Source organism: Ambystoma mexicanum, chromosome 8 (genome assembly GCF_040938575.1).
Source record: "Ambystoma mexicanum isolate Mex_15411 chromosome 8, UKY_AmexF1_1, whole genome shotgun sequence".
In the NCBI taxonomy this organism is placed as follows: domain Eukaryota; kingdom Metazoa; phylum Chordata; class Amphibia; order Caudata; family Ambystomatidae; genus Ambystoma; species Ambystoma mexicanum.
This window is the reverse complement of record NC_090929.1, coordinates 212,232,363-212,254,519: the sequence shown is the minus strand read 5'-3', so window position 1 is coordinate 212,254,519 and position 22,157 is coordinate 212,232,363. Positions and strand designations below refer to the sequence as shown.

At 47.4% G+C, this 22,157-nt stretch overlaps 1 protein-coding gene across 7 annotated transcripts in view; it reads right to left on the bottom strand.

Moving 5' to 3' along the window:
* Positions 1-22,157, bottom strand: part of BRD3 (bromodomain containing 3) — an 853,641-nt gene that overhangs the window by 388,097 nt on the left and 443,387 nt on the right. For all 7 annotated transcript variants that reach the window (XM_069609614.1, XM_069609620.1, XM_069609618.1 and 4 more), the window contains one exon: positions 5,488-5,862. In XM_069609614.1, coding sequence (XP_069465715.1) covers positions 5,488-5,862 — 375 coding nt within the window. The remainder of the gene's footprint in view (positions 1-5,487; positions 5,863-22,157) is intronic.

Sequence of the window (22,157 nt, the reverse complement as noted above, 5' to 3'; positions counted from 1 at the left end):
GTTGACCACTGGAACGAAAGAACCGAAGAAGAGCTTGAAGAGAACGGCTACTGCAACCCCTGGACCGTTGGTTTGCCCGGTGAAGCCCTGCTGCAGGACCGAATCACCAAGTTCATCTCGACAGAGAAGCCCTTAAAGGACGACTTGTCCCTTTGAGTTGGTATCAACTCGTAAGCCACCTGGATACCATTCTCTGAGCTGGTTGTATTTTTCTCAGTGTTGCAGGAAGCCGAAGAGCCAGGGAGAAGGACGCCAGTTTGTGTGCTTGACTAGAGCTATCGGAATCAAAGATTTGCCTTTGCCAGCTTTTTGACCAGTGCCGGTGTAGGAGTCCCCCGACGTCCTCCCTCTTGTCCCCATGGCTGAGGCTCACGAACAGCAAGATCTGCAGGAACTGCCAGGAGCAGACGTCTCGAGCTGCATCTTTTTCTTCATTGTAAGGTACTGAGAAAACCTGACAGAGAACTTGCCTCTCACTGCGAAAGTGCTTGAAACGTTGGCAACTTGCAGGCCTAGTCAGCTTGTGACCCAACATATGAACCTTTCTTTTACCAACTACTTCTGAGAACTTTGGCAAAGACTTTTCCTGTTTAACTTCCAGGACTGCATTATCCTATACAAGACTTTAGCACATTGACTTTGGCCTAACCTATTGCATTGAATCAACTCCTCAGGGGAACTCAAACTATTTGCACTGTTTAAGAGTAACTAATATTCGTTTTTATTAACTTATGCCTTTTTGCTCCTACCTCCAATGCTCTGAATGCCATTTTGATCCTCCTTCAAAGTAGTTTAAATGCCTCGGGAACCTGACAGTGTGAAGTATTTAAGTATATTTTTGTGGGATATAAATTGCCTCCTTCTAGCGAATGTTTTATAACTGACTGTGAAATAAATTAATAAGTGTTTTAACAAGAAACCCCGAGTATAAGAGTCTATTTGAATACTTGTAATTATAGACGTCTGTGTAACGCCCTTAAAGCTCACATTCCCTCTTGAGATAAGCCTGGCTGCTCAGCAACGCTACCCCAAAACTGTGTAGTACAGACTTATACCAAAAGGTTGGTTTTGCTTACAACTGTATTCCTAGTTGTGTGTAGTGGTCCTAAAGGGTACTGCATACAAACTTTGCCTAACACCAATCAGCCCCAAAACGAACTTGCCTGGAAACCCTCTCTCTGCTGGCTAAACTTCTTTGCTGCTGCAGGAACCGAGTGCCAGGGAACAGGAACACCAGGACGAGTGCATCGCCTTTAAGCTGGACTTCAGCTCCAGGAAGATCCTCCCGACTCCCTCGAAGCAGGACTAACCAAGCATGAGCCACAACAGAGTGCTGGACCCCAGAAGCAAGGAAAGTCCACAAGGTGTCCAAGAACCGCAGTGGAGCCATTTGTGAGAAGCTGACACCGCTGAACTGGAGTGTGCCCATTGCTGCCGCCGACCTTCAAACCGTAGTGCAGGAGTCCCCAGACGTCCTCTTGTCCCCACAACTGAGGCCCAGAAACAGCAGGATCTGCAGGACTACAACAGGAACAGAAGCCAGCTGGAACCGTTTCTTCAGAATCAAGGTACTGTGTAACCATGGGTACTTAAATCTTGTTGAATGTAGCTTGCTCTCAATAGAGAGTTGCATTTGCTGCCCTTTGCAGAGTTGCTTGCATCTTTGCTTCTTAGAAGCCTTCCAACTTTTAGCCCGTTAAGGAGAATTTTAAGTTTAGTACTAAAATACTCCCACCCTAGAGACCCACAGCTCTTTTGCTGAACTTTGAGACTTTGTACTTTAAATCTATTCGTTTTCTGTCTGTTTCTTTTGGTTGTGGAGTCTGACAAACTCCATAGGCATCTTTTACATTGTGTCACACAGCACCTTCAGTCCAGTGGCACAGGGAAGTCTTCCAGATTTCCCAAAGGTTTAAATACCTTCTCTTGGATAAACTACTGTTTCCAAGAGCAGTAAGGTGAAATTGACTTTACTTACATTTGTAACTTTATAGACCCAGCACACACTAGCTTCCAATAGGCTGCTGGAGGGATTACTTGGTATCCCCTTTGTCTAGCTTCTCATGTAACATTTTTACGTTTCCCTTTCCTCAATGAATGGCTGGTGGCAGTGGTTTACTTTTTACTACCGTTGTGCGTTTTTAGCGCGGGCTGCATTTGCAGCAACAGTAAAGCACCCACTGGTGCCATTTTTGTCAAAATGGCCCGGTCTTTTTTTCGCCAATTCTTTGTGGAAAGCTCCTTCTTGAGATTTACTCTGCGCACCAAACCTGGTTTGGTCTCTTTGTTCGTTTCGTCTTTGGCAGGATTCACGAGTGAAGCCTGCCTCTGGCACCCGAGTGTCTGGCGGGGGCAGGAAGCGAGAGAGGTTCCCGAAACTCCCTGTGCTGAAGTATCCTAGTAGTCAGGAATGCACTCTTAGGGTGATTGGCCAGCTGGCTGTCTGGCAAGGACAGCCACCCTGCTGTGTGAACGACAGCTAGGCTGGAATGAATAGGAGAAACTTGCATAAAAAGGCAAGGCTTTTTGGTTGGAAGGCAGAGTTGACCACTGGGCGAAGGAAACTAAGAACTTGAATAGGACGCCTACTGTAACTCTTGGACCGTTGGTATGCCCGGTGAAGCCCTGCTGCTGTGCAGAAACTCCAAATTTTTATCGACAGAGAAGCCCCTGCAAGGACGACTTCTCCCTTTGAGTTGGTGGAACCAATCAACTCCAAGTAAGCCACCTGGGCACTTGGCTGAATTTCCACTGCAGTCGATGCTGGAACTGAATAGCCAGTGATATGAACACCAGATTGTGTGCATTGCTTTTAAGCTGGAAGATACTCCGACTCCCACAAAGTAGGACTGACCAAGCCTGAGCCCCCTCAGCAGAGCGCGGGACCCCAGAAGCAAGACCGCCAGGAACTGGGTTTATTATTTGCGGTAGCCGCAAGAAGCTGAAACGCATAACAGCCACTGAAAGTGAAATTGGCGGTTGACAGTTTGACAGTGCCAGTGCAGTGAAGGGGTCCCCCGACGTCTTCCCTCTTGTCCCCACGACTGAGGCCCACGAACAGTGAGATCTGCAGAGCTGCACATGAACAGAAGTCATCAGCTGCATCTTTTCCTCTTTACCAAGGTAATGTAAAACAAGTCTAAGCGAACTTACCTCTTACTGTGGAAGTGCTTGTAACTTCTGCAACTCACAAGTGTAATCAGCTTGTGGCCCTACATTTGATTCTTTTTATCAAAGACTCCTAAGACCTTGTGCAAATACTTTTCCATTTACTTACCTGAAGCGCTGCATCCTATACAAAGACTTTTGCCCATTGATTTTGGCTTAGCCTATTGAATTGAATGACACTTCTATTGCAATCTAAAATTATTTGGCCTGCGTGAGAATATTGATTATCTCTTGTGTTCTAATAGCCTTTGCCTTTTACCAACTTTTAAGAGTGTTCTGAATGCCAACAGTATGATATTAATGTCCCCAGCACCCTTGTTATTGAAGTAACCTGTGGATGTAGGTTGTGTCTGTGGGCCATCCAAAAAGGGTCTTGTCTGACTCAGAAACTAGAGTATACAGTATTGAAGTGAATTTGTGTGTTACTAGTATATTGTTCCCTTCTAAAGAAGGCTTTATAACTTACTGATAAATAAAATAATTGTTTATGCAAGAAACCTTGAGTGTAAGAGTTTATTTGAATACATGTAACTGAATCTTTGTGTAACACCGCTACTGCTCACATTTCCCCTCTTGAGATAAGCCTGGCTACTCAACACGCTACCAAAACTGTGTAGTACAAGCTTATACCAAAGATTGTGTTACCTATACATGTAGTCCTAGTTGTTTGTAGTGTTCCCAGAGGGTACTGCAGTCAGACTTTGCCTAACACCAGGTGACTAGGAATGAGGATCATCCCCTGGGAGAAGACGTCCCAGTGCCACAATTGCTGTGCCTCTCTTGAGAGCGCTGCAGTACTGGTGACCCTCCCTGCTTCCAGAAGTAAAACATTGTGTTATTGTCCATGAAGACCCTCACCACTTTGCCCTTGAGGGATGCAAGAAATGACTTGAGTGCCCAAAACACTGCCTGTAGTCCCAGGACGTTGATGTGTAGCATCTTCTCCTCCAGCAGCCACAGGCTTCCGGCGTGGAGATGTCGGGTGTGGGCGCCCCAGCCCTCCAGGGAAGCGTCCGTCGTGACAGTCTCCTGGTAAGGGGGGGGGATCTGGAAGTATGTGCCGTCGACCATGTTGGAGTGCACGCCCCAACACTTTTGTGCTCGACGAGGAGTTCCGTCGAGCGATATCCTGTCCTTGAAGCTTCCAGACAACTAGATCCAACGGGCGTGCATTAATTCCTGGAGAAGTCGCATCCGCAACCTGCAGAGCCGGATCAGGTAGAATCATGACATCGTGCCGAGCAGCGACTTGATGGTCCTCACTGTGGAGATCTTCAGTGCTAACAGCCATTGCACCATGCCCAAAAAGGCTGCTATCCTATCCTCCAAACGGAGCCACCAGACAGGATACCTGAAACATGACCATCCTGAATTTCTGGGACTTGATGTACTTCTGTGAAAACATTCCGCAATTGCAGCTGGTGCAGAGCTTTAAGAGGAAAGCCCCGTCGTCCTCCTCTGACATGATCCGGCACAGTGTAGGCCTGATGAACTTCTGGAAACTTCCAAGAAGAAACAATAGACGATTCCACCCTTTCAGGGGTGATGAAAGATGGCGAAAAACAGATCCCTGTTAATCAGATGAAGGAACGATGGAACACAAACTCGATTGAACAAAAATAGGGTTTTCCTAGCCACAAGGAGCGAAAAACGCAGAATGCTCTAAGAGTGAAACCAAGGACTCCCAACACTTGAACGTGCAGTCAAATCTGAAGATGGCTGCCAGAGGAGGGGCTTAGGGAGGGCGCAGTCATTGGATGGGGGCAGTATGACCTAGAGCTCAGTGATTGGTTTATAGGATGAGAGACAGTTTGTAAGTAAGTGAAAGTGAAACTTTTTTCTTTACCAAGGATTCCCGGCCTGACGGGGAACATTCATGAGCATGTGAATCCATGCCAGACCCCATGCTGGAGAACTAGCTTTACATGTACTATCAGCCCTCATTTCTGCATTAAGACACTTCTAAAACACAAAACTAACAAGCTTATAGCTGAAAGAGCAGCATGATTGAGAGAGGAAAATGAAAACTATATGTTTCAGTTGGTTGGTGTTGCATCAGGAGACCACCACTTCCTATACAAACAAATCCAGTAAATGCTAACAAAATCACTCTGGCTTAATGTAGCACGCTGTAACCTACCTATGGGTTAGCTAGGTTGTATGTTTAGATTACGACACCACAAGCCTTAACAAGAGGATGCGAGTGGATGGCTCTAGGATTACAAAAGAACAAATTATGCATAATACAACTGTATTGAAAGATCTGCAGTCATTGTATATGAATATATTAATGGAAGGTGCAAAGCTAAAAGGACATACTTTGACAGTACTGAGATCCATGGGATGCTTTATAATGTCGTGATAGTCATGGAGATCCAGGGCTTCAGCATCTACAGGCTTATAAAATGGCCAGGCGTATGCTGCATGCTTTTTAGAGAGCATCTCCTTAAGGATAGTGTCACAGTACTTTAGGTGTTCTGTGAGCTTGCCCTTTTTTCCTACATGCTGCAGCAATAACTCTTCTTCTTCCAAGTCTTTCTTTGGTGGCTTGATGGGTCTTGTTCCACTATCTCGCCGGACCGAGATCTTTGCCTGTTTCGGTTCAGATAATTGTGTGGGCGATTCACTTCGGCTGGCAGTAATAGCTGATGTTGTGGGAGTAGTTGTGTCCGCTTTTCGCTTCACCCCCTTTTTCTGAAAAAATGCCAAGGAATTTAGGGTTAAAAGAGCACATTTAATAAAGAAAAACAGTAAAGCATATACTCAGAAAGCATAATAAATTGTCAAATTTTCAATTGGATTTGTACCACCATAATGGACTAATGGTTTGGTGATGCTAAAAACCAGGGCCAATATGCTATAAACTGGTTCTTTCCTGTTGCTACACACACAGATTAGAAACATGTTTGGAAATAGTCTTCCATAGAACATTACATTTTTTAGTACAGGGTTAACAGTTGGACAGTGCATGCAAAAGGTGGCCCACGAGCAACCAGTACCTGTTGCAAAGTTTGTTTTATTATTTGTAATGCGCACCAAACCCGAGGGTATCAGGGTGCAGAAGAAGAATACTTTCAGCTTAGGGTTACAAAACTGTATGATAGATACAAATATATACAGGAGGGACAATATGCACAGTGATACAAAGGTCAGAATAGAAAAGTGGGTAGAGATTCAACCAGCTTGCCTGGAAAAATTATACCAACTATTCAAAAACAGTATATAAAAACTAAGATGGATTTCTGGAATCTGGCCTGGACAGCCCGTTAGGAGGTCACCCTAGTTATCAGTGCAGTGTCACAGAGCAATCCTTTGGATTTCTGCTAAGGTTTAAACACCTTCTCATGGATAACTACTGTTTCCAAGAGCAGTGAAGTGAAATGGACTACTTACATTTGTAACTTTCTAGACCGGGCACACACTACCTTACAATAGGGTGCTGGAGGGGTTACTTAATATCCCCTTTGTCAAATAATAATAATAGTTTCTAATGCAACATTTTTATGTTATCCATTTCTACAATTAATGGCTGGTGGCACTGGTTTACTTTTTTCGACTGTTGTGCGTTTCTACCGCGGGCTGCAATTGCAGCTGCAGTAAAGCACCAATGGGGTGTACATTCCATCAAAAATGGCCCCGGTTGTCTTTTTTCGCCATTTCTTGTTGGAAAGGTCCTTCTTGAGATTTACTCTTCGCGCCACACCAGGTTTGGTCCCTTGTTTGTTTGGTCTTTGGCAGGATTCACTGGTGAAGCCAGCCTCTGGCTCCAGCGTGTACGGCAGGAAGCTAGGGAGGTGCCCGAAACTCCATGCTTCGTCTCCTTGGTTACAGGAATGCACCCAAAGGTGATTGGCCGGCTGGCCGTCCTTGCAGGACAGGACAGCCACCCTGCTGTGTGAGTGACAGCTAGGCTGCGAATGAAGGGAGAAACCTGAATGAAAGGCGAGGTCTTTTGCTTGCAAGGCAGAGTCGACCACTAGATGAAGGAATCTGAAGAAGAACTTGGAAGAGACGCTTGCTGCAACTTCTGGACCATTGGTTTGCCTGGTGAAGCCCTGCTGCAGTGCTGAAGCTCCGAATTTGCCTCGACTAGAGAAGCCCTGCCAAGGATGACTTCTTCCCTTGGGTTGGTGGGACCAAAATGGACCCCAAGAGGAACTCATCTGGAAATCCTCTCGGAGCTGGCTGTACTTACATTGCTGCTGCAGCAATGGACTGTCAGGGAGAGGCACACCAGAATCAAGTGCATCGTCTTTAAGTCGGACCAGAGCTCCAGAAAGATCCTCTGGACTCACATGAAGCAGGACTGACCAAGCCTGAGCCACCTAAACAGAGTCCCCACGACTGAGGTCCAGGAACAACAGGATCTGCAGACTACCACAGGAACAGAAGCCAACTGGAACACATTTCTTGAGATCTAAGGTACTGTAAAACGAAGAGGTACTTAACTCTTGTGTAGCATTGCCAGCTGTCAGTTGAGACTTGCCTTGGCTGCTCCTTGCTGAGTCGCTTGCAGCTTTGCCCATCACAAGCCTACCAGCTTGTGGCCAAACAGTGATTTCTTTTTCAACAAAAACTCCAACATTGTGCAAGACATTTTACTTACCTTCAAGAAGATCTCCAGCTCCCCTAGACTTTGCTCAATTGACATTGACTGTCCAGGCTCCCTGAAGACTAACCTCTGACTTGTGTTTTGATCTGTCCCTCCAAAGAGTCACACATTCTATAACTTGTGTAGCTGGGAAAGGGCTAATCTACATTGCATTGGGGTGGGTGGGGGAGGAGGGGTTTAAAAGTACTTAGCTGTTTGAGAAATGGTTAACCATTGTTTCTTCCCTCGAACCTTTCAACACCAAACTCAGTATTGCTCTAAATGTATCAATAATATATCAAAGTCCACAGTGTCCTAGTTATTTAAGTCACCTCTGGGTGTAGGAAGTGCCTGTGCCATCCCAAATGGGAATCTGATTTATTGAAACAGTGGGTGTATTTTTGAAGTATATTTTAAGTGTTACATATTTGCTCCCTTCTAAAGAAGGCTATTCAAACTGACTTAAATTAATAAACCATTATTTAATCAAGAAACAGCTTTTATTTGGATACTTTTCACTGTGAATGTATGTTGCTACCCTACAGCTCACTTTGAGCCCTCTTGAGCTAAGCCTGGCTGCTCAGTCACTCTACCAACTTGTGTAGTAAATGCGTATACCAAAGGTTGGGAAACTATTGCCAAGAGGACAAGGCAGGTGCAGTCTCCCACAGGGTAATGCATGCAATTTTGCCTAACACACCCTCAATGAGCCCACACAATATAATACACAATAATTCAATGTGGACAGGAATGTACAAAAATACAAATTTATTCTATGCCTTCAACACTGAAAAATGAAACTTGCAGGTAATATTGCAAAGTATTGAAAACAAATATGTACATTCACCACAGGTTCATTATTGCAATGAAAGTCACATATTCCAAAATGTAGTATACTACATGCAGTAGTGATGGAACAAAGTCACGTGAATTTCCCCATCTTCAGCAGTCCAATCCCTAAGAATGGGGTCTTGTGCCCAAAAGTCACATGGGACCTCCACCCCCCCATGCTTCCCCGCCAGAATGTAGTTACTTGTAGGTAAGTTCCAATTTACTTGTGCAGGCAATAGGTCAAAGAAGTTATTCAACAATGTTACTAAGGGAAGTAACTGTGGCCTTACCGTTCAGAAAATACTAATCCAGTTCCATGACCAAAAGGCAATGGAATGGAATGTTTAAGGAACAAAGGGACTTATTCTCTAGGTTATCCTATGGAGGAAAGGGGTAAACAAATGTTTTGCGTTTACTATCCTCAGTGAATGGCTTGTGGAAGTGGTTTACTTTTTACTACCATCATGGGATTTCTTTTGCGGGCTGCATTCGCAGCCACGGTGAAGCACCCATGGGTCCCTTTTGTCAAAATGTCCCCGGTGGTCTTTTTTCGCCATTTCTTTGTGGGAAGGTCCTTCTTGAGATTTACTCTGCGCCCCAAACCAGGTTTGGTCCCTTTGTTCATTTTGCTTTTGGCAGGATTCACGAGTGAAGCCCGCCACTGGCTCTAGGGTGTCTAGTGGGGGCAGGAAGCAAGAGTGGTGCCCGAAACTCGCTGTTTCGGTTGGCAGGAATGCACGCTTAGGGGATTGGCCGGCTGGCTGTGTTAGGCAAAGTTTGAATGCATTACCCTCTGGGAACACTACAAGCAACTAGGCCTACAGGTGTAAGCAAACCAACCTTTGGTATAAGTCTGTACTACACAGTTTTGGTAGCGTGTTGAGCAGCCAGGCACATCTCAAAAGGGGAAATGTGAGCAGTAATGATGTTACACATAGGTCTACAATCAGAGGTGTTCAAATAAGCTCTTACACTCAAGGTTTCCGGGTTAAATACTTATTAATGTATTAACCATTCAATTATAAAACATTCATTAGAAAGAGGCAATCATATAATCACACAAATATACTTTAATACTGCACACTAAGTTTCTGAATCAGATAACACCCCTTTGGGATGGCGCACAGACAACCTACAATCAGTTCACTTTAGAAACAAGGGTGCTGGGGACATGAATATCTTACTGTTGGCATTCAGAATACTTTTTCAAGAGGAGTGAAAGGCAAAGGTTAATAGAACATAAAAGGGTACAATTATTCTTAGACAGTGTAGATATTTTGAGTTCACCAGAAGAGTCAGTTCAATTCAATAGGCTAGGCCAAAGTCAATGGGCTAAAGTCTTGGATAGGACAAAGCAGTTCTGGTAAGTAGATGGAAAAGTCTCTGCACAAGTTCTTAGGAGTAGTTTGTAGCAAGAATAATCCTAGTTTTGGTCACAAGCTCATTAGGCCTGTGAGTTGCAAAAGTTTCAAGCACTTTCACAGCGAGAGGCAAGTACTCCCAGTCTGGTTTTACAGTACCTTCCAAATGAAGAAAAAGAGGCAGCTGATGACTTCCGTTCCTGGCAGTTCATGCAGATCTCGCTGTCCCTGGGCCTCAGTCGTGTGGACAAGAGGGAGGACGTCAGGGGACTCCTGCACTGCACTCGAACAGTCAAACGCTCACAACTGGCAAACTTCAATTCCGGTAGCTGTAAGTAAAGCACACAAACGGGTGTCCCTCTCCCTGGTTATACGGTTTCCTGCAGCACTCTGAGAAAAACGCAACCAGCGCCGAGGTTGATATCTAGGTGGCTTACTGTTGAGTTGATTGATCCCACCAACGCAAAGTGAGAAGTCGTCCATGAAGGTCTGTCGAGGGGAACTTGGCGATTCTGACCTGCAGCAGGGCTTCACCAGGCAAACCAAGGGTCCAGGAGTTGCAGCAGCTGTCCTCTTCAAGTTAGTCTTCAGATCTTTTGTTCCAGTGGTCGACACTGCCTTCCAAGCCAAGAGACTCCCCTTTCATTCAGTTCTCTCCCGTTCATTCCAGCCTAGCTGTCACTCACCCATCAGGGTGGCTGTCCTTGCCGGACAGTCAGCCATCCAATCACCACAAAGTGCATTTGGGTCTCCTAGGAGACAAAGCACAGGGAGTTTGGGCACCTCCCTCACTTCCTGCCCACCCCAGACACTCGAGCGCCAGAGGCGGTCTTCACTCCTTAACCCTGCCAAAGGCGAAGGAACAAAGGGACCAAACCTGGTTTGGCGTGCAGAGACAAATTCTAGAAGGACCTTTCCAAAAAGAAATGGCGAAAAAAGAAGACCGGGACCTGTTTAAACAAAGGGGACTCAGGCGCCATCTTGAAAAACATGGCTCGCACGATTTAATTTTACCGGAGCTACGAATAGTTCACGGTCAGGAAAAATCATGGTAGTTTGTTGTAAAACCTATGCCACCAGCCATTCTGAGAGGAAAGGGTAGCATTTGACTGCTGCATGAGTATCTAGACATAGGGGATACTAAGTAACCCCTCCAGCACTCTATTGTAAGATAGGGTGTGCTGGGTCTAGGAATTTAAATTACTAGTGACACAAATGAAAAGAGGATGCCTATGGAGTGGTTTACTGGTCACTGTGAGCCTCTGTGTAATAACCCTACAGCTCACATTGATCCCTCTTGAGATAAGCCTAGCTGCTCAGTCACTCAACCAACTTGCGTAGTACATGCTTATATCAAAGGTTGTGTTAACGATTTCCAAGAGGACAAGGCATTGCATACAATCCTGCCCAACACTTACAGTGCACCCCGCCCACCGCAACGCCACTGATTCCCCCCTCATTTTCTCAGATTGACGCCGCCCATGGCTCCATCACTAAGGCATAAAGTAGCGGGGGAAAGAGGACACCCATGGCGCCTACCCCGCTGCAGTGAGAAGGACCCCGACGCAGCCCCATTAACCACAACTCTAGCAGTCGGTTCTGAGTAGATGGCCGATATCCAGCCCATCCACTTTGGGCACATCCCCAGAGACTTAAAAACCTCCTCCATGAAGGCCCAACTCACCCAGTCAAACGCCTTCTCGGGTCCAGAGATAGCAAGAGCGCTCCCTCCTGCGGCACCACCTGTGTGCTCATAACATGGAGTTTTCTTCATGCTATCTGCTCCAGATTGTTTGTCCTCCCTTCCTCCAGCGATCCCCTGACCAGGCAACCCACGCTTACCTTACTCCCTTAGCCAGTGTTGTCCCTTCGCAATCCTCGAATGTGTGGTTCCTCACAACTCCCCTTTCACGTGTCCTTGCAACTTCCTTGCGTACCCTGACGCATTGCCTTCCGCTGCCCATGTGGTTCCACACAATCCTTGACTGGTTGGTTCCTCGCTAATCCCTAACCGCGTGTCTCGCAACCTCCTCGCGTTCCAACCGCATGCTCCACACCCCCCCCTCATCCCCCCTCATCCCCCTGCTCGCACGTGCCCTCTGCTCTGCCTGGACAGCCCTGATCACTGCTTTTCCTACTGTCCTGTTTCTGCAGTATCCTTGCCTACTTAGGTCATTTCTCTTCATTGCCGTTTTTCCTCAGTGACTGCCGTTTTACTTACATTGCCTATATTTCTCCTCGATTCTTCCCTCATCTAGGTCCGCTTTCACTGATTTCTCCTGTGTTGCTTTCTGTTTTTGTATTCACCTCACCTACTGCCCTGTCCTACTCAGTACCGCTGTGTGTCCCGTTGCATGCTTCCTTCCTCTAGGTTCTCATTCACCAACTACTTTGTGTCCTTGTTTTATTGGTTTTGTCTTCTTAGCAAATCGATCATTTAGCAAACTGCTCCAGTATTCTCTGTGCTATTGTGATATTGTTCAATTGTCAACTATTGTCTCGTCCCTCTGTCTCATCTGCTGGCACCCCTCCCTGTGTCCTTCCCTAGTGTCTCCCCGCCTCCCACCCCCTTTCTTCTTCTCTACTCTCCCTACCTACTCACTTCATGGTGCTCTCCGTTTCTCCTATCTTGTCTAACTGCTTCTCTATCAACTATCCTGCTCTATGCACTAAATCCGATAGAAAAGTTTAAAAAGGATATCCTGGTCTCAAACCCTGGCCTCCCCATCGGTGAGAGCTATTACCAGTGCCTCCTCTAGGCAAACCCTCACCGACATCCTTTTTGTCATTCCCTCGCCAGACTTATGGACTCTTCATATTGTCTCTGTGCTTTCTTATCTCTCTTCTCCCATTATCCCATATCTCTTGCAGGTACAAGCATTGCAGCCATCAATCTTGAAAATCGAACTTTGTCCTGGGCAAAAAAAAAATAATAAAATAAAACAACAAAAATCAGATTTTTTTTTTGCACATTTCGGAAAAAAAGAAAAAACGTATAGGCTAGCATGTGAATTGGATAGAACACATTGAAATGATAGCGTTTACAGTGTGCAGGGTCTGTGGTCCCTACAGGTAGCGTATACAGGCACTATAAATGATAGATGAGCGAGCTGCTAACTTTACTGTATTAGTACTTACAGTATAGATATTGTCCAGAGGTCTAGTCCAGTAATGGTCATGCGCCGTCCAGCGGCGAACAGGGGCAAACAGGGCCTTAGATGGCCTTTGATGAGGCCGGCTCTTCCCCCTGCCGGCGGATGCGGGGCAATTAGAGAACAATGGTTGCTTAGCAACCACAAGGACGCCTAGCCTCGTTTTGGCACCGCTTAGCGCCCGACATTTTGTTTTCCATTTCGAATGTCGGCGCTGATGCAGGCGAGTGACCCGGACTGCCCAGGGTGAAAAAGGGGTACTGGATGCTTGCAGATTGGCAGGGCCTCGAGGTCAGTGGACATCAGAGGGGACGACCACGTCAATGGGGTAGTTCTTCGTTCTGCGCGGCACAGTGGTTCTCCTTCAGTGCTGAGGAAGTGGGGGCTCCTATCCACGGTGCTGCAGAGGTGGGGGCTCCTGCCCTCGCCACCAGATGGGGAACTGACACATTTCAGGGGCAAACAGGGCCTTAGTTGGCCTTTGATGAGGCCGGCTCTTCGCCCTGCCGGCGGATGCGGGGCAATTAGAGAACGATGCTTGCTTAGCAACCACGAGGACGCCTAGCCTCGTTTTGGCGCCACATCGCGCCCGACATTTTGTTTTCCATTTCGAATGTCGGCGCTGATGCAGGCGAGTGACCCGGGCTGCCCAGGGTGAAAAAGGGGTACTGGATGCTTGCAGAGTGGCAGGGCCTGGAGGTCAGTGGACAACAGAGGGGGCGACCACGTCAATGGGGTAGTTCTCCTTCGTTCTGCGCGGCACAGTGGTTCTCCTACGGTGCTGAGGAAGTGGGGGCTCCTATCCTTTGTGCTGTAGAGGTGGGGGGGCTCCTGCCCTCGCCATCAGATGCCTGAACCCCTCTCCCACTGTGCAGGACTCTCATTGCTGGGAATTGCCTCTGTCTTTGCATGCAGTATGTGAGGCGCGGACCTCTTCATGACTTTGCGGGGCACTCAAACTTAGGAGTGGCATATGCACCTGTCCGTTGTATGCTGAAGCAGGACTTACTGTGGGACCAGAGTCATTCCCCACCACGCAGGACTCCCAAAATCTAGGCATTCAGCCATACTGTGAAGAGTAGCTGCAAACATAACACACTAACCAAAAAGCTCAAACTTTCTGCATACTTAAGTCACTAAAAATAAACTCACACCACCTCACGCACCGCAAGCCGCACGCACTTCGCCACACTGCGACACATAAGCTGCACCAACAGCACATGAGGACTGACATCGCTCCGATACTCGCACCAAAGCTCAGCACATGGTGTATACTGAGATGAAGCTGTTCACTCCTCTCACTATCCTACTCCCTCTTCACCCACTAACCCATCCCACCTTTTCGTTTGCAGATCCGCCAGAGCACCTGGGGACCAACTCCGTTGATGACGGTGCGCGGTACAACTTCCTTTAACATTTAACCTGCTCTCCAACCTTGATTCCAACCATCCTCTGTGCCCTCATCTTACTTGATCTCTCTTCTGCCTTTGACATGGTCAACCATGCCAACCTGCTCAACAGTCTCCGCGATAACCTGGGTATCACCTATCGGGCCCGGGCTTGGCCGACTTCTTTCCTTTCCGATCGACCCTCCAAGGTCCAACTTGGGTCCTTTCTCTCCTCTATCTCTACCTGCGGTGTCCCCAGGGGTCTAATCTCTCACCCTGGCGGTTTAAATAATACTTGGCACTTCTTGCCCATCGCATTGCTGCTCTATGCCCCAACTTTCAGTGCTATGCGGATGACACTCGGCTCATTTTCAGGCTCCCTTCCGCCACCTATTCTCCTTCCCTCATTGGTCTGCTATCCAGGAGTAGTGTGCCACCAAAGAGCTCTTCCTTAATGCCAGTAAAACCGAGATTCTCCTCATCGGCACACCAGCTCCCTCCTTTCCTGTCACTCTCTGGTCGGCCTTTCCTGGCCCTCTTCCTGCTCCCACCTGTGAGGCTATAAACCTCAGGGTCATCTTTGACTCCACACACTTTCTCTCCTCACATCTCTGACGTCTAAGAAGTCACACTACCAGCTGCACCTTCTCAGAGGTATTCTTCCTTTCCTCTCCTTTCCCCCAGACGCTCACTGTCGCCAGAGCTCTGGTTCTCTCTAGGCTGGATTACTGCAACAGCCTGTCTAAATCTGCCTGCCTCTAAGCCCTCAGGGTCAGTCGCTTCTCCAAGCAACGGGTTGGTGGTAGATCTCTTTCTTCGGCTGGGGCCTCCCTCTGGAACAGCCTCCCTAACTTGAGGAGAACCATCTCCGGTAGCACCTCAAGACCTTCCTCTTTGCTTCTGCTTTCTCTCCTCCTTTCCCCTGCTGAACTCCTGACTGAATCTGAAATTGCACTGGTTACCTGGCTATCCTCTGATCTCGGGCCCAGGTCCCCTCCCCGCCAGTTGCACACCTGCACTGCCCCCCCCCCCTGACAACCCTTGCCCTCGGGAGCTGTTCCTGGGCCTCAGTCGTGGAGACAAGAGGAAGGACGTCTGGGGACTCGTGCACTGCACTGGGACTAGTCAAAAAGCTGGCAACTGACAAATTTTCAATTCCGGTAGCTGTAGTCAAGCACACAAGCTGGTGTCCCTCTCCCTGTTTATTCGGTTTCCTACAGCACTCTGAGGAAAATGCAACCAGCTCCGAGAACGGTATCTAGGTGGCTTTGTGTCGAGTTGATTGGTCCCACCAACTAAAAGGGAGAAGTTGTCCTCGCAGGGCTTCTCTGTCGAGATGAACTTAGCAATTCGGGCTTCACCGGGCAAACCAACGGTCCAGGAGTTACAGCAGCCGTCTTCTTCAAGCTAGTCTTCGGTTCTTTCGTTCCAGTGGTTGACTCTGCCTTCCAAGCCAAGAGACTCGCATTTTATTCAGTTCTCTCCCATTCATTTCAGCCTAGCTGTCACTCACCCAGCAGGGTGGCTGTCCTTGATGGACAGTCAGCCAGCCAATCACCATTTGGGTCTCCTAGGAGACTAAGCACAGGGAGTTTCGGGCACCTCGCTCACTTCCTACCCACCCCAGACCCTCGGGCACCAGAGGCGGTCTTCACTCCAGAAGCCCGCCAAAGGCGAATGAACAAAGGAACCAAAACCTGTATTGGCGCGCAGAGCAAAACTCTAGAAGGACCTTTCCACAAAGAAACGACAAAAAAAAAAAAGACCGGGACCTGTTTTTGCAGAGGGGGCTCAGACACCATCTTGAAAATGGCTCCCGCGATTTAACGCTACCAGTGTTCGCGGTCGGGAAAAATCATGGTAGTTAGTTGTAAAACCACTCTCCACCATCCATTTCGAGGGTAAAGGGTAGAATTTGACTGCTACGCGAGTATCTAGACACATGATACTAAGTAACCAATCCAGCCCTCTATTGTAAGATGGGGTGTGCTGGGTCTAGAAATTTAAAACGACTAGTAAAGTCAATTTCACTCTACCTACTCTGGGAAACCGTAGTTTATCCCAGAGAAGGTATTTAAACCTTGAGAAAGCCAGAAAAGGTTTCCCTGTGCCACTGAACTGAGGGTGCTGTGTGACACATGAAAGGATGATGCCTATGGAGTAGTCTAAAAAGCCATAAATAAAGAAAACACAAGAGTAAAAACACATCTCAAAACATGAGGGTGTAAAAAGGGTCACACTATCTCCAGGTAAAAATGAAGTCCTCAAAATCCAGCAAAGTTGCTGGGGGTCTCTAAGGTGAAGGGAATAGGAACTTTTTGAGAATTCTCCCCAACAGCAGTGGTTTACTTTTTCCTACATTTGTGTGTTTTTACTGCAGGCTACAATTGCAGCAAGGCACCCATGGGTGCCGATTTTGTCAAAATGGCCTGGGTCTTTTTTCGCCATTTCTTGTTGAAAAGGTCCTTCTTGAGATTTACTCTGCACACCAAACCAGGTTTGGTCCCTTTGGCCGTTTTGTCTTTGGCGCGATTCACTGGTGAAGCCCGCCTCTGGCTCCAGCATGTCTGGCAGGGCAGGTAGTGAGGGAGGTGCCCGAAACACCCTGTGCTTAGTTTTCTTTGTTACAGGAATGCACCCAAAGGTGATTGGCCAGCTGGCTGTCCTTGGAAGACAGCCACGCTGTTGTGAGTGACAGCTAGGCTGCTAATGAATGGGAGAAACCTGCATAAAAGGCAAGGTCTTTTGCTTGGCAGGCAGAGTCGACCACTGGACGAAGGAATCAGAAGAAGAACTTGGAAGAGGCGCTTGCTGCATCTCCTGGACTGTTGGTGTGCCCAGTGAAGCCCTGCTGCAGTGCTGAAGCTCCGAATTTGCCTAGACTAGAAGCCCTGCAAAGGACGACTTCTCCCCTTGGGTTGGTGGGACCAATCGACCTAAAGACAAACTCATCTGGAAATCCTCTCGGAGATGGCAGTACTTCCATTGCTGCTGCAGGAACCGATTTCCAGTGAGAGGAACACCAGAATCGAGTGTGTCATCTTTAAGTTGAACCCGAGCTCCAGGAAGATTGTACGGACTCCCATGAAGCACGACTGACCAAGCCTGAGCCACCTCAACAGAGCGCTGGACCCCAGATGCGAGGAAAGTCCATAAGGTATCAGAGAACTGCAGTGGTGATATTCGTGAAAAGCTGAAATCGCGAAGTGCCGCTGATCTGAATTTTGCCCATTGCTGCAGCCCACCTTCAAACTGTAGTGCAGGAGTTCCCAGACATCCTCCCTCTTGTCCCCACGACTGAGGCACAACTAGGGAGCTTCTCCAACAACTATCAGGCTGTGGAGTGTCACAGGGCACAATGTACGCCTCCCACTGGGCTCTGGACCTCGGCCCACTGCGGTTTTCGTGCAATGGTGTCCTCAGGATCTCCCTTCCTCCCTCACCAGATGGTGTGTGTGAGAGAAGTGCCGCTGGGCAGGTTTGATGCCCGTCGACTTCTCTCTCCGCCTCATTGCCCCGCCACACTTGCATCTGGGGCCTTGCAGGGTGCACAAACACCTTGAGGGCACGGGCTCCATGCCGTCTCCTCACCTACAGGGTACTCCCATACAGTCTGGTCCTTGATTCACCATCCTCTGCCGTCTAGACCACAGGCAGCGTCCGGTGAGGTGCTCACCCAAGACGGCCTCTTCGACGGTCCTCAACACGGGCAGGGCAGGGGGTTGTTTGCACTCTCAGCTTTGACTCTCCACCTGCCACCACTCTTGAGCACTATATGAACCGCTTCTCCCGCACTGTCGAAGCGAGGGAGAGGGGGGAGAGGGGGCCCATTCCCGCCAGACCCTCCCGGATGTCGTTCCTTGGGCACTGGTAGGCTGGCAGTGTCGCGGAGCAGCACCATACGTTTTGTATGGTGAGACACAGCACCTTCAGTGCAGTGTCCCAGAGAAATCAATTATATTTCTCATAAGGTTTAAATAACTTCTTGTGTGAACTACCGTTCCCAAGAAAAGAAAAGTGTAATTGACTTTACTTACCTTTTCTCTTTGTATGTCCAACACACACCATCTTATGTGAAGTGCTGAGGGGTTACTTAGTAGCCCCTTAACCTACCTACTCATGTAACATTATCGATGTTACCCTCACTACTTTTAATGGCTGGTGGCAGTGGTTTAATTTTCCCACCATTGTGCTTCTCTACCTTTGTCTTTAGGAACGCCTGAATGCACCCAGTCCTGATTGGGTGGCTGGCTGGCTGTACTTTCAAGACAGTCACCCTGCTGTTTGAGTGACAGTTACGCTGTGCATGAATGGGAGAAACCTGGCTAAAAGGCGAGGGTTTTGGAACTGAAGACAGTCTACCGGAACAACCCGAAGAAACCGTGAACGAAGCTTGCTGCATCCTCCTGGACCTTTGAATTTCCCGGTGAAGCCCTGCTGTTGTGCTGAAACTCCTTTTTCTGATCGACAAGAGAAGCTCTGGAAGGGACGAATTCTTCCCTTGGGTTAGTGAGACCAACTAACCCCGAGACAAACTCCACTGGACCACCTTCTCTGACTGGTGTACTTCCTTGCTCCTGCAAGAACAGAGTGCCAGGGGTCGAGAAATCCATAGTCAAATGCAAAGTTTGATCTGGCCAGAAGCTCCAGGAGTCTCCCCAGGACCCTCCAGAAGCAGGCCGACCAGAGCTCGACTGCCCTCACCAGAGTGCAGTACTGAAGGAAGCCCAACCGATGTCCAAAATCTGCGGTGGTGCCATTTACCAAGCACTGAAACCGCAAAGTGCCTCTGATCTGAAAAGAGCCTGTAGCTGCCACCGCCCTGTGAATTGCTGCCGCAGGAGTCCTCCAGTTGTCCCCCCCCTTGTCCAACAACTGAGGCTCAGGAACCCAGGATCTGCAACGCTGCAAACAGACAGAAGCCTGCTGAAGCACTCTTCTAACCAGAGGTACTGTTCCGACTTGGGGTACTTACCTCAGTGCTTTTAGCTTTGCTCTTCTCAGTGGAGATTTGCAGTAGCTACTTTGCTAGAGTTTATTTCAATTCTACCCTTCACAAGTGTAACAGCTTGTGACCATACAGCAATTTTTTTTCTTCAATAAACTCTCTAACATGTGCAAGACTTTGTTATCCAAGAAGTGCCTCAGCTCCATAGACTGTGCTCCAATTGACGTTGGCTGTCTTGGCTCCCTGCAGACTCTTCTAGTCCACCTGACTGATATTTACTGTCCCACGGAGGTGATCATTTGGTTGTTCCATTATTGCTGGGAAAGGTTTTTGTCTAGAATTCATTGGACGATTTAGTGCTCACATGCTCCGAAAACCTGTTTAACCTTTTTCATTCCCTTAACCTTTCTACCAAGTGTACTAGTGATCTATATGCCATTACTGTCCTAGTTAGTGAAGTCACCTCAAGGTGTATGAAGTGTGTAAAAAGCATCTCTAAAGAGTTTCTAATAGCTTTGTGTTGCTTCTGGAAAGGTATTTGAAAGTAGATTTCATAGTTATTTATTTAACATCAGTTTTTAATTGAGCATTCTATAAGAAGAGGGAATATATGTACCAATTTATAACAAAAGCCTTGAGTGCAAGTGTAACTTGGCTACTTGTATTTGCAAATTTCATTGCTACAGCTCAACAGCTCATATTAACCCGTCTTGAGATAAGCCTGGCTGCTCAGTCACAATACCAACTTGTGTAGTACAGGCCTATACCAAAAGGTGGGTTACCCAATACCAAGAGGACAAGTGTTGTGTAGTCTCCCACAGGGTTACTACATCAATTCTTGCCTAACACTAGGTAAATAGCCCCCCCCCCACCACCAGCACTCCACGTAAGCAGTGGCGTAACAAGCTCTGGGGGCCCCCCTGCAAGCCATGCTGAGGGGGGCCCCCCCAACTCGGCAACAAATCACGAGTTGCGCCACACTCTGCGCCGCCCTAGATTACCACGCTTGCGCAATACGCACAAACGTGTTACTGAAGGGGTATGCCACACACTGCACTAGGAGAAAGATATAAATGTGTTTTAATGCAATATACAGCACACTTTTTGAGAAACATGGACTGAAAAGCCACAGTGTTTGCCATTGTTGTGTAGGGTAAGAGGGTGTCCAGACATTTGGTCGACCTAAAACTGGTCGAATGACATTTGGTCGAAAACCAAATGGTCAAATTTTTTTTTTTAATTATATATTTATTTTTCGGGTTTTCGTTTTTTACAAAAATGGGTTTTTAGAAAAGAAAAGGGGTTGGGGCACCCCCCCCCCCCAAAAAAAAAAAAAAAAAAAAAAAAAAAGGGGGGGTGAAAATAAAAAAATAAAAAATTCGACCATTTGGTTTTCGACCAAATTGGTTCGACCATTTGTCTGGTCGATCAATTTTTTTCGACCAAATGTCTGGTAACCGGGTAACAGCAATCCAAAACATGCAAGTCACCAACAGTGCACATGAACATTAATGCTTTGTTATTAAAAATGTCATGCCACAATAAAAACATGTCCAACTGGCTGCACAATGTAGACCAGTGTAGACACATAATACCATTACAGTAACATTTAGACATACCTAGACTGGTTGCACAAAAATGCCAGTCAAAGCAATAAGCTCATCAAGAACACAGCACACATTCAAGCCTGCATTCCTATGGCCTCTAACAACACAGCCAAAATCTTTAAAATCTGCAAAGAACTGGCCAATCCTGTTGCGGTTTCTACCTCTTCTGTTCCCTCAACAGGCCCTCTGTATGGCTTTGGCCTCTCGCTTCTCCGCTAAAGCTCAGGACATCCTGTCCACTATCTCCTCTTCCTCTCCTTCCTCTCTCGGCCTCCTTTGGCCATCTCTCCCTCTCCTCCTCCTCTCTCCTCTTTCTCTCTAACACCTGACAAGGTTTCTAGACAAGTCCCATCCATGGAAGTGTTGTCGAAACAGGTACTCGCCTGCTCCTCCAGAACCATCAAGGACCACATTGACACGATCGAGCCTTGTCCGATTTCTGTTATCATTCTTTTGGCACTGTAACTTCCCCTCTCCCAAATTCTTGGAAAAGCTAGCCAACTGCCAGCTTACACTCCACACTGAATCTGTTGGTTGTCTCCATGACCATCAGTCTTGCTTAAGAGCTGCCAGTGGCACGGAAACTGCTCTCCTGAACACCTGTGAAGATCTGATTTTTTTTTTTAAACATTTTTATTGAGAGAGTAGGTCAGCAGCACGACAACATAGACATATCAAAACCTAGCTTAACTATCTTACAGCTTTCAAATTAAGGGAGGAAGGGAAGAGTAAGATACCATATTTTTCGGACATGAGAGCAACCAGTACGAGAGTAGTAGACATTGCAAATCAAGGCGAGGACCTGGGTGTTGCATCAAAGTCTGAGTCCAGGTCGCACAGGTAAAAGTGTAACAATGACCAAATATCTTTGGGGCGACATGGTGACGGAACCGACAGTACAAATAGTTCCTCATCGTCACTTACCATACAAAGGTCTTTTAAGAAAGTGGCTCCGGTTGGGGGGGTGGAGGACTTCCAACATTTAAGAATACAGCGTTTGGCAATAATGCAAGAGATGTTAAATCGCCTCATAGTGTCCTTTACCTTGCTTAGATCGCCCAGTAGGTATTTCAGGGGGGAGAGAGTCGCCGGAATGGCCGTGATGTCTTCA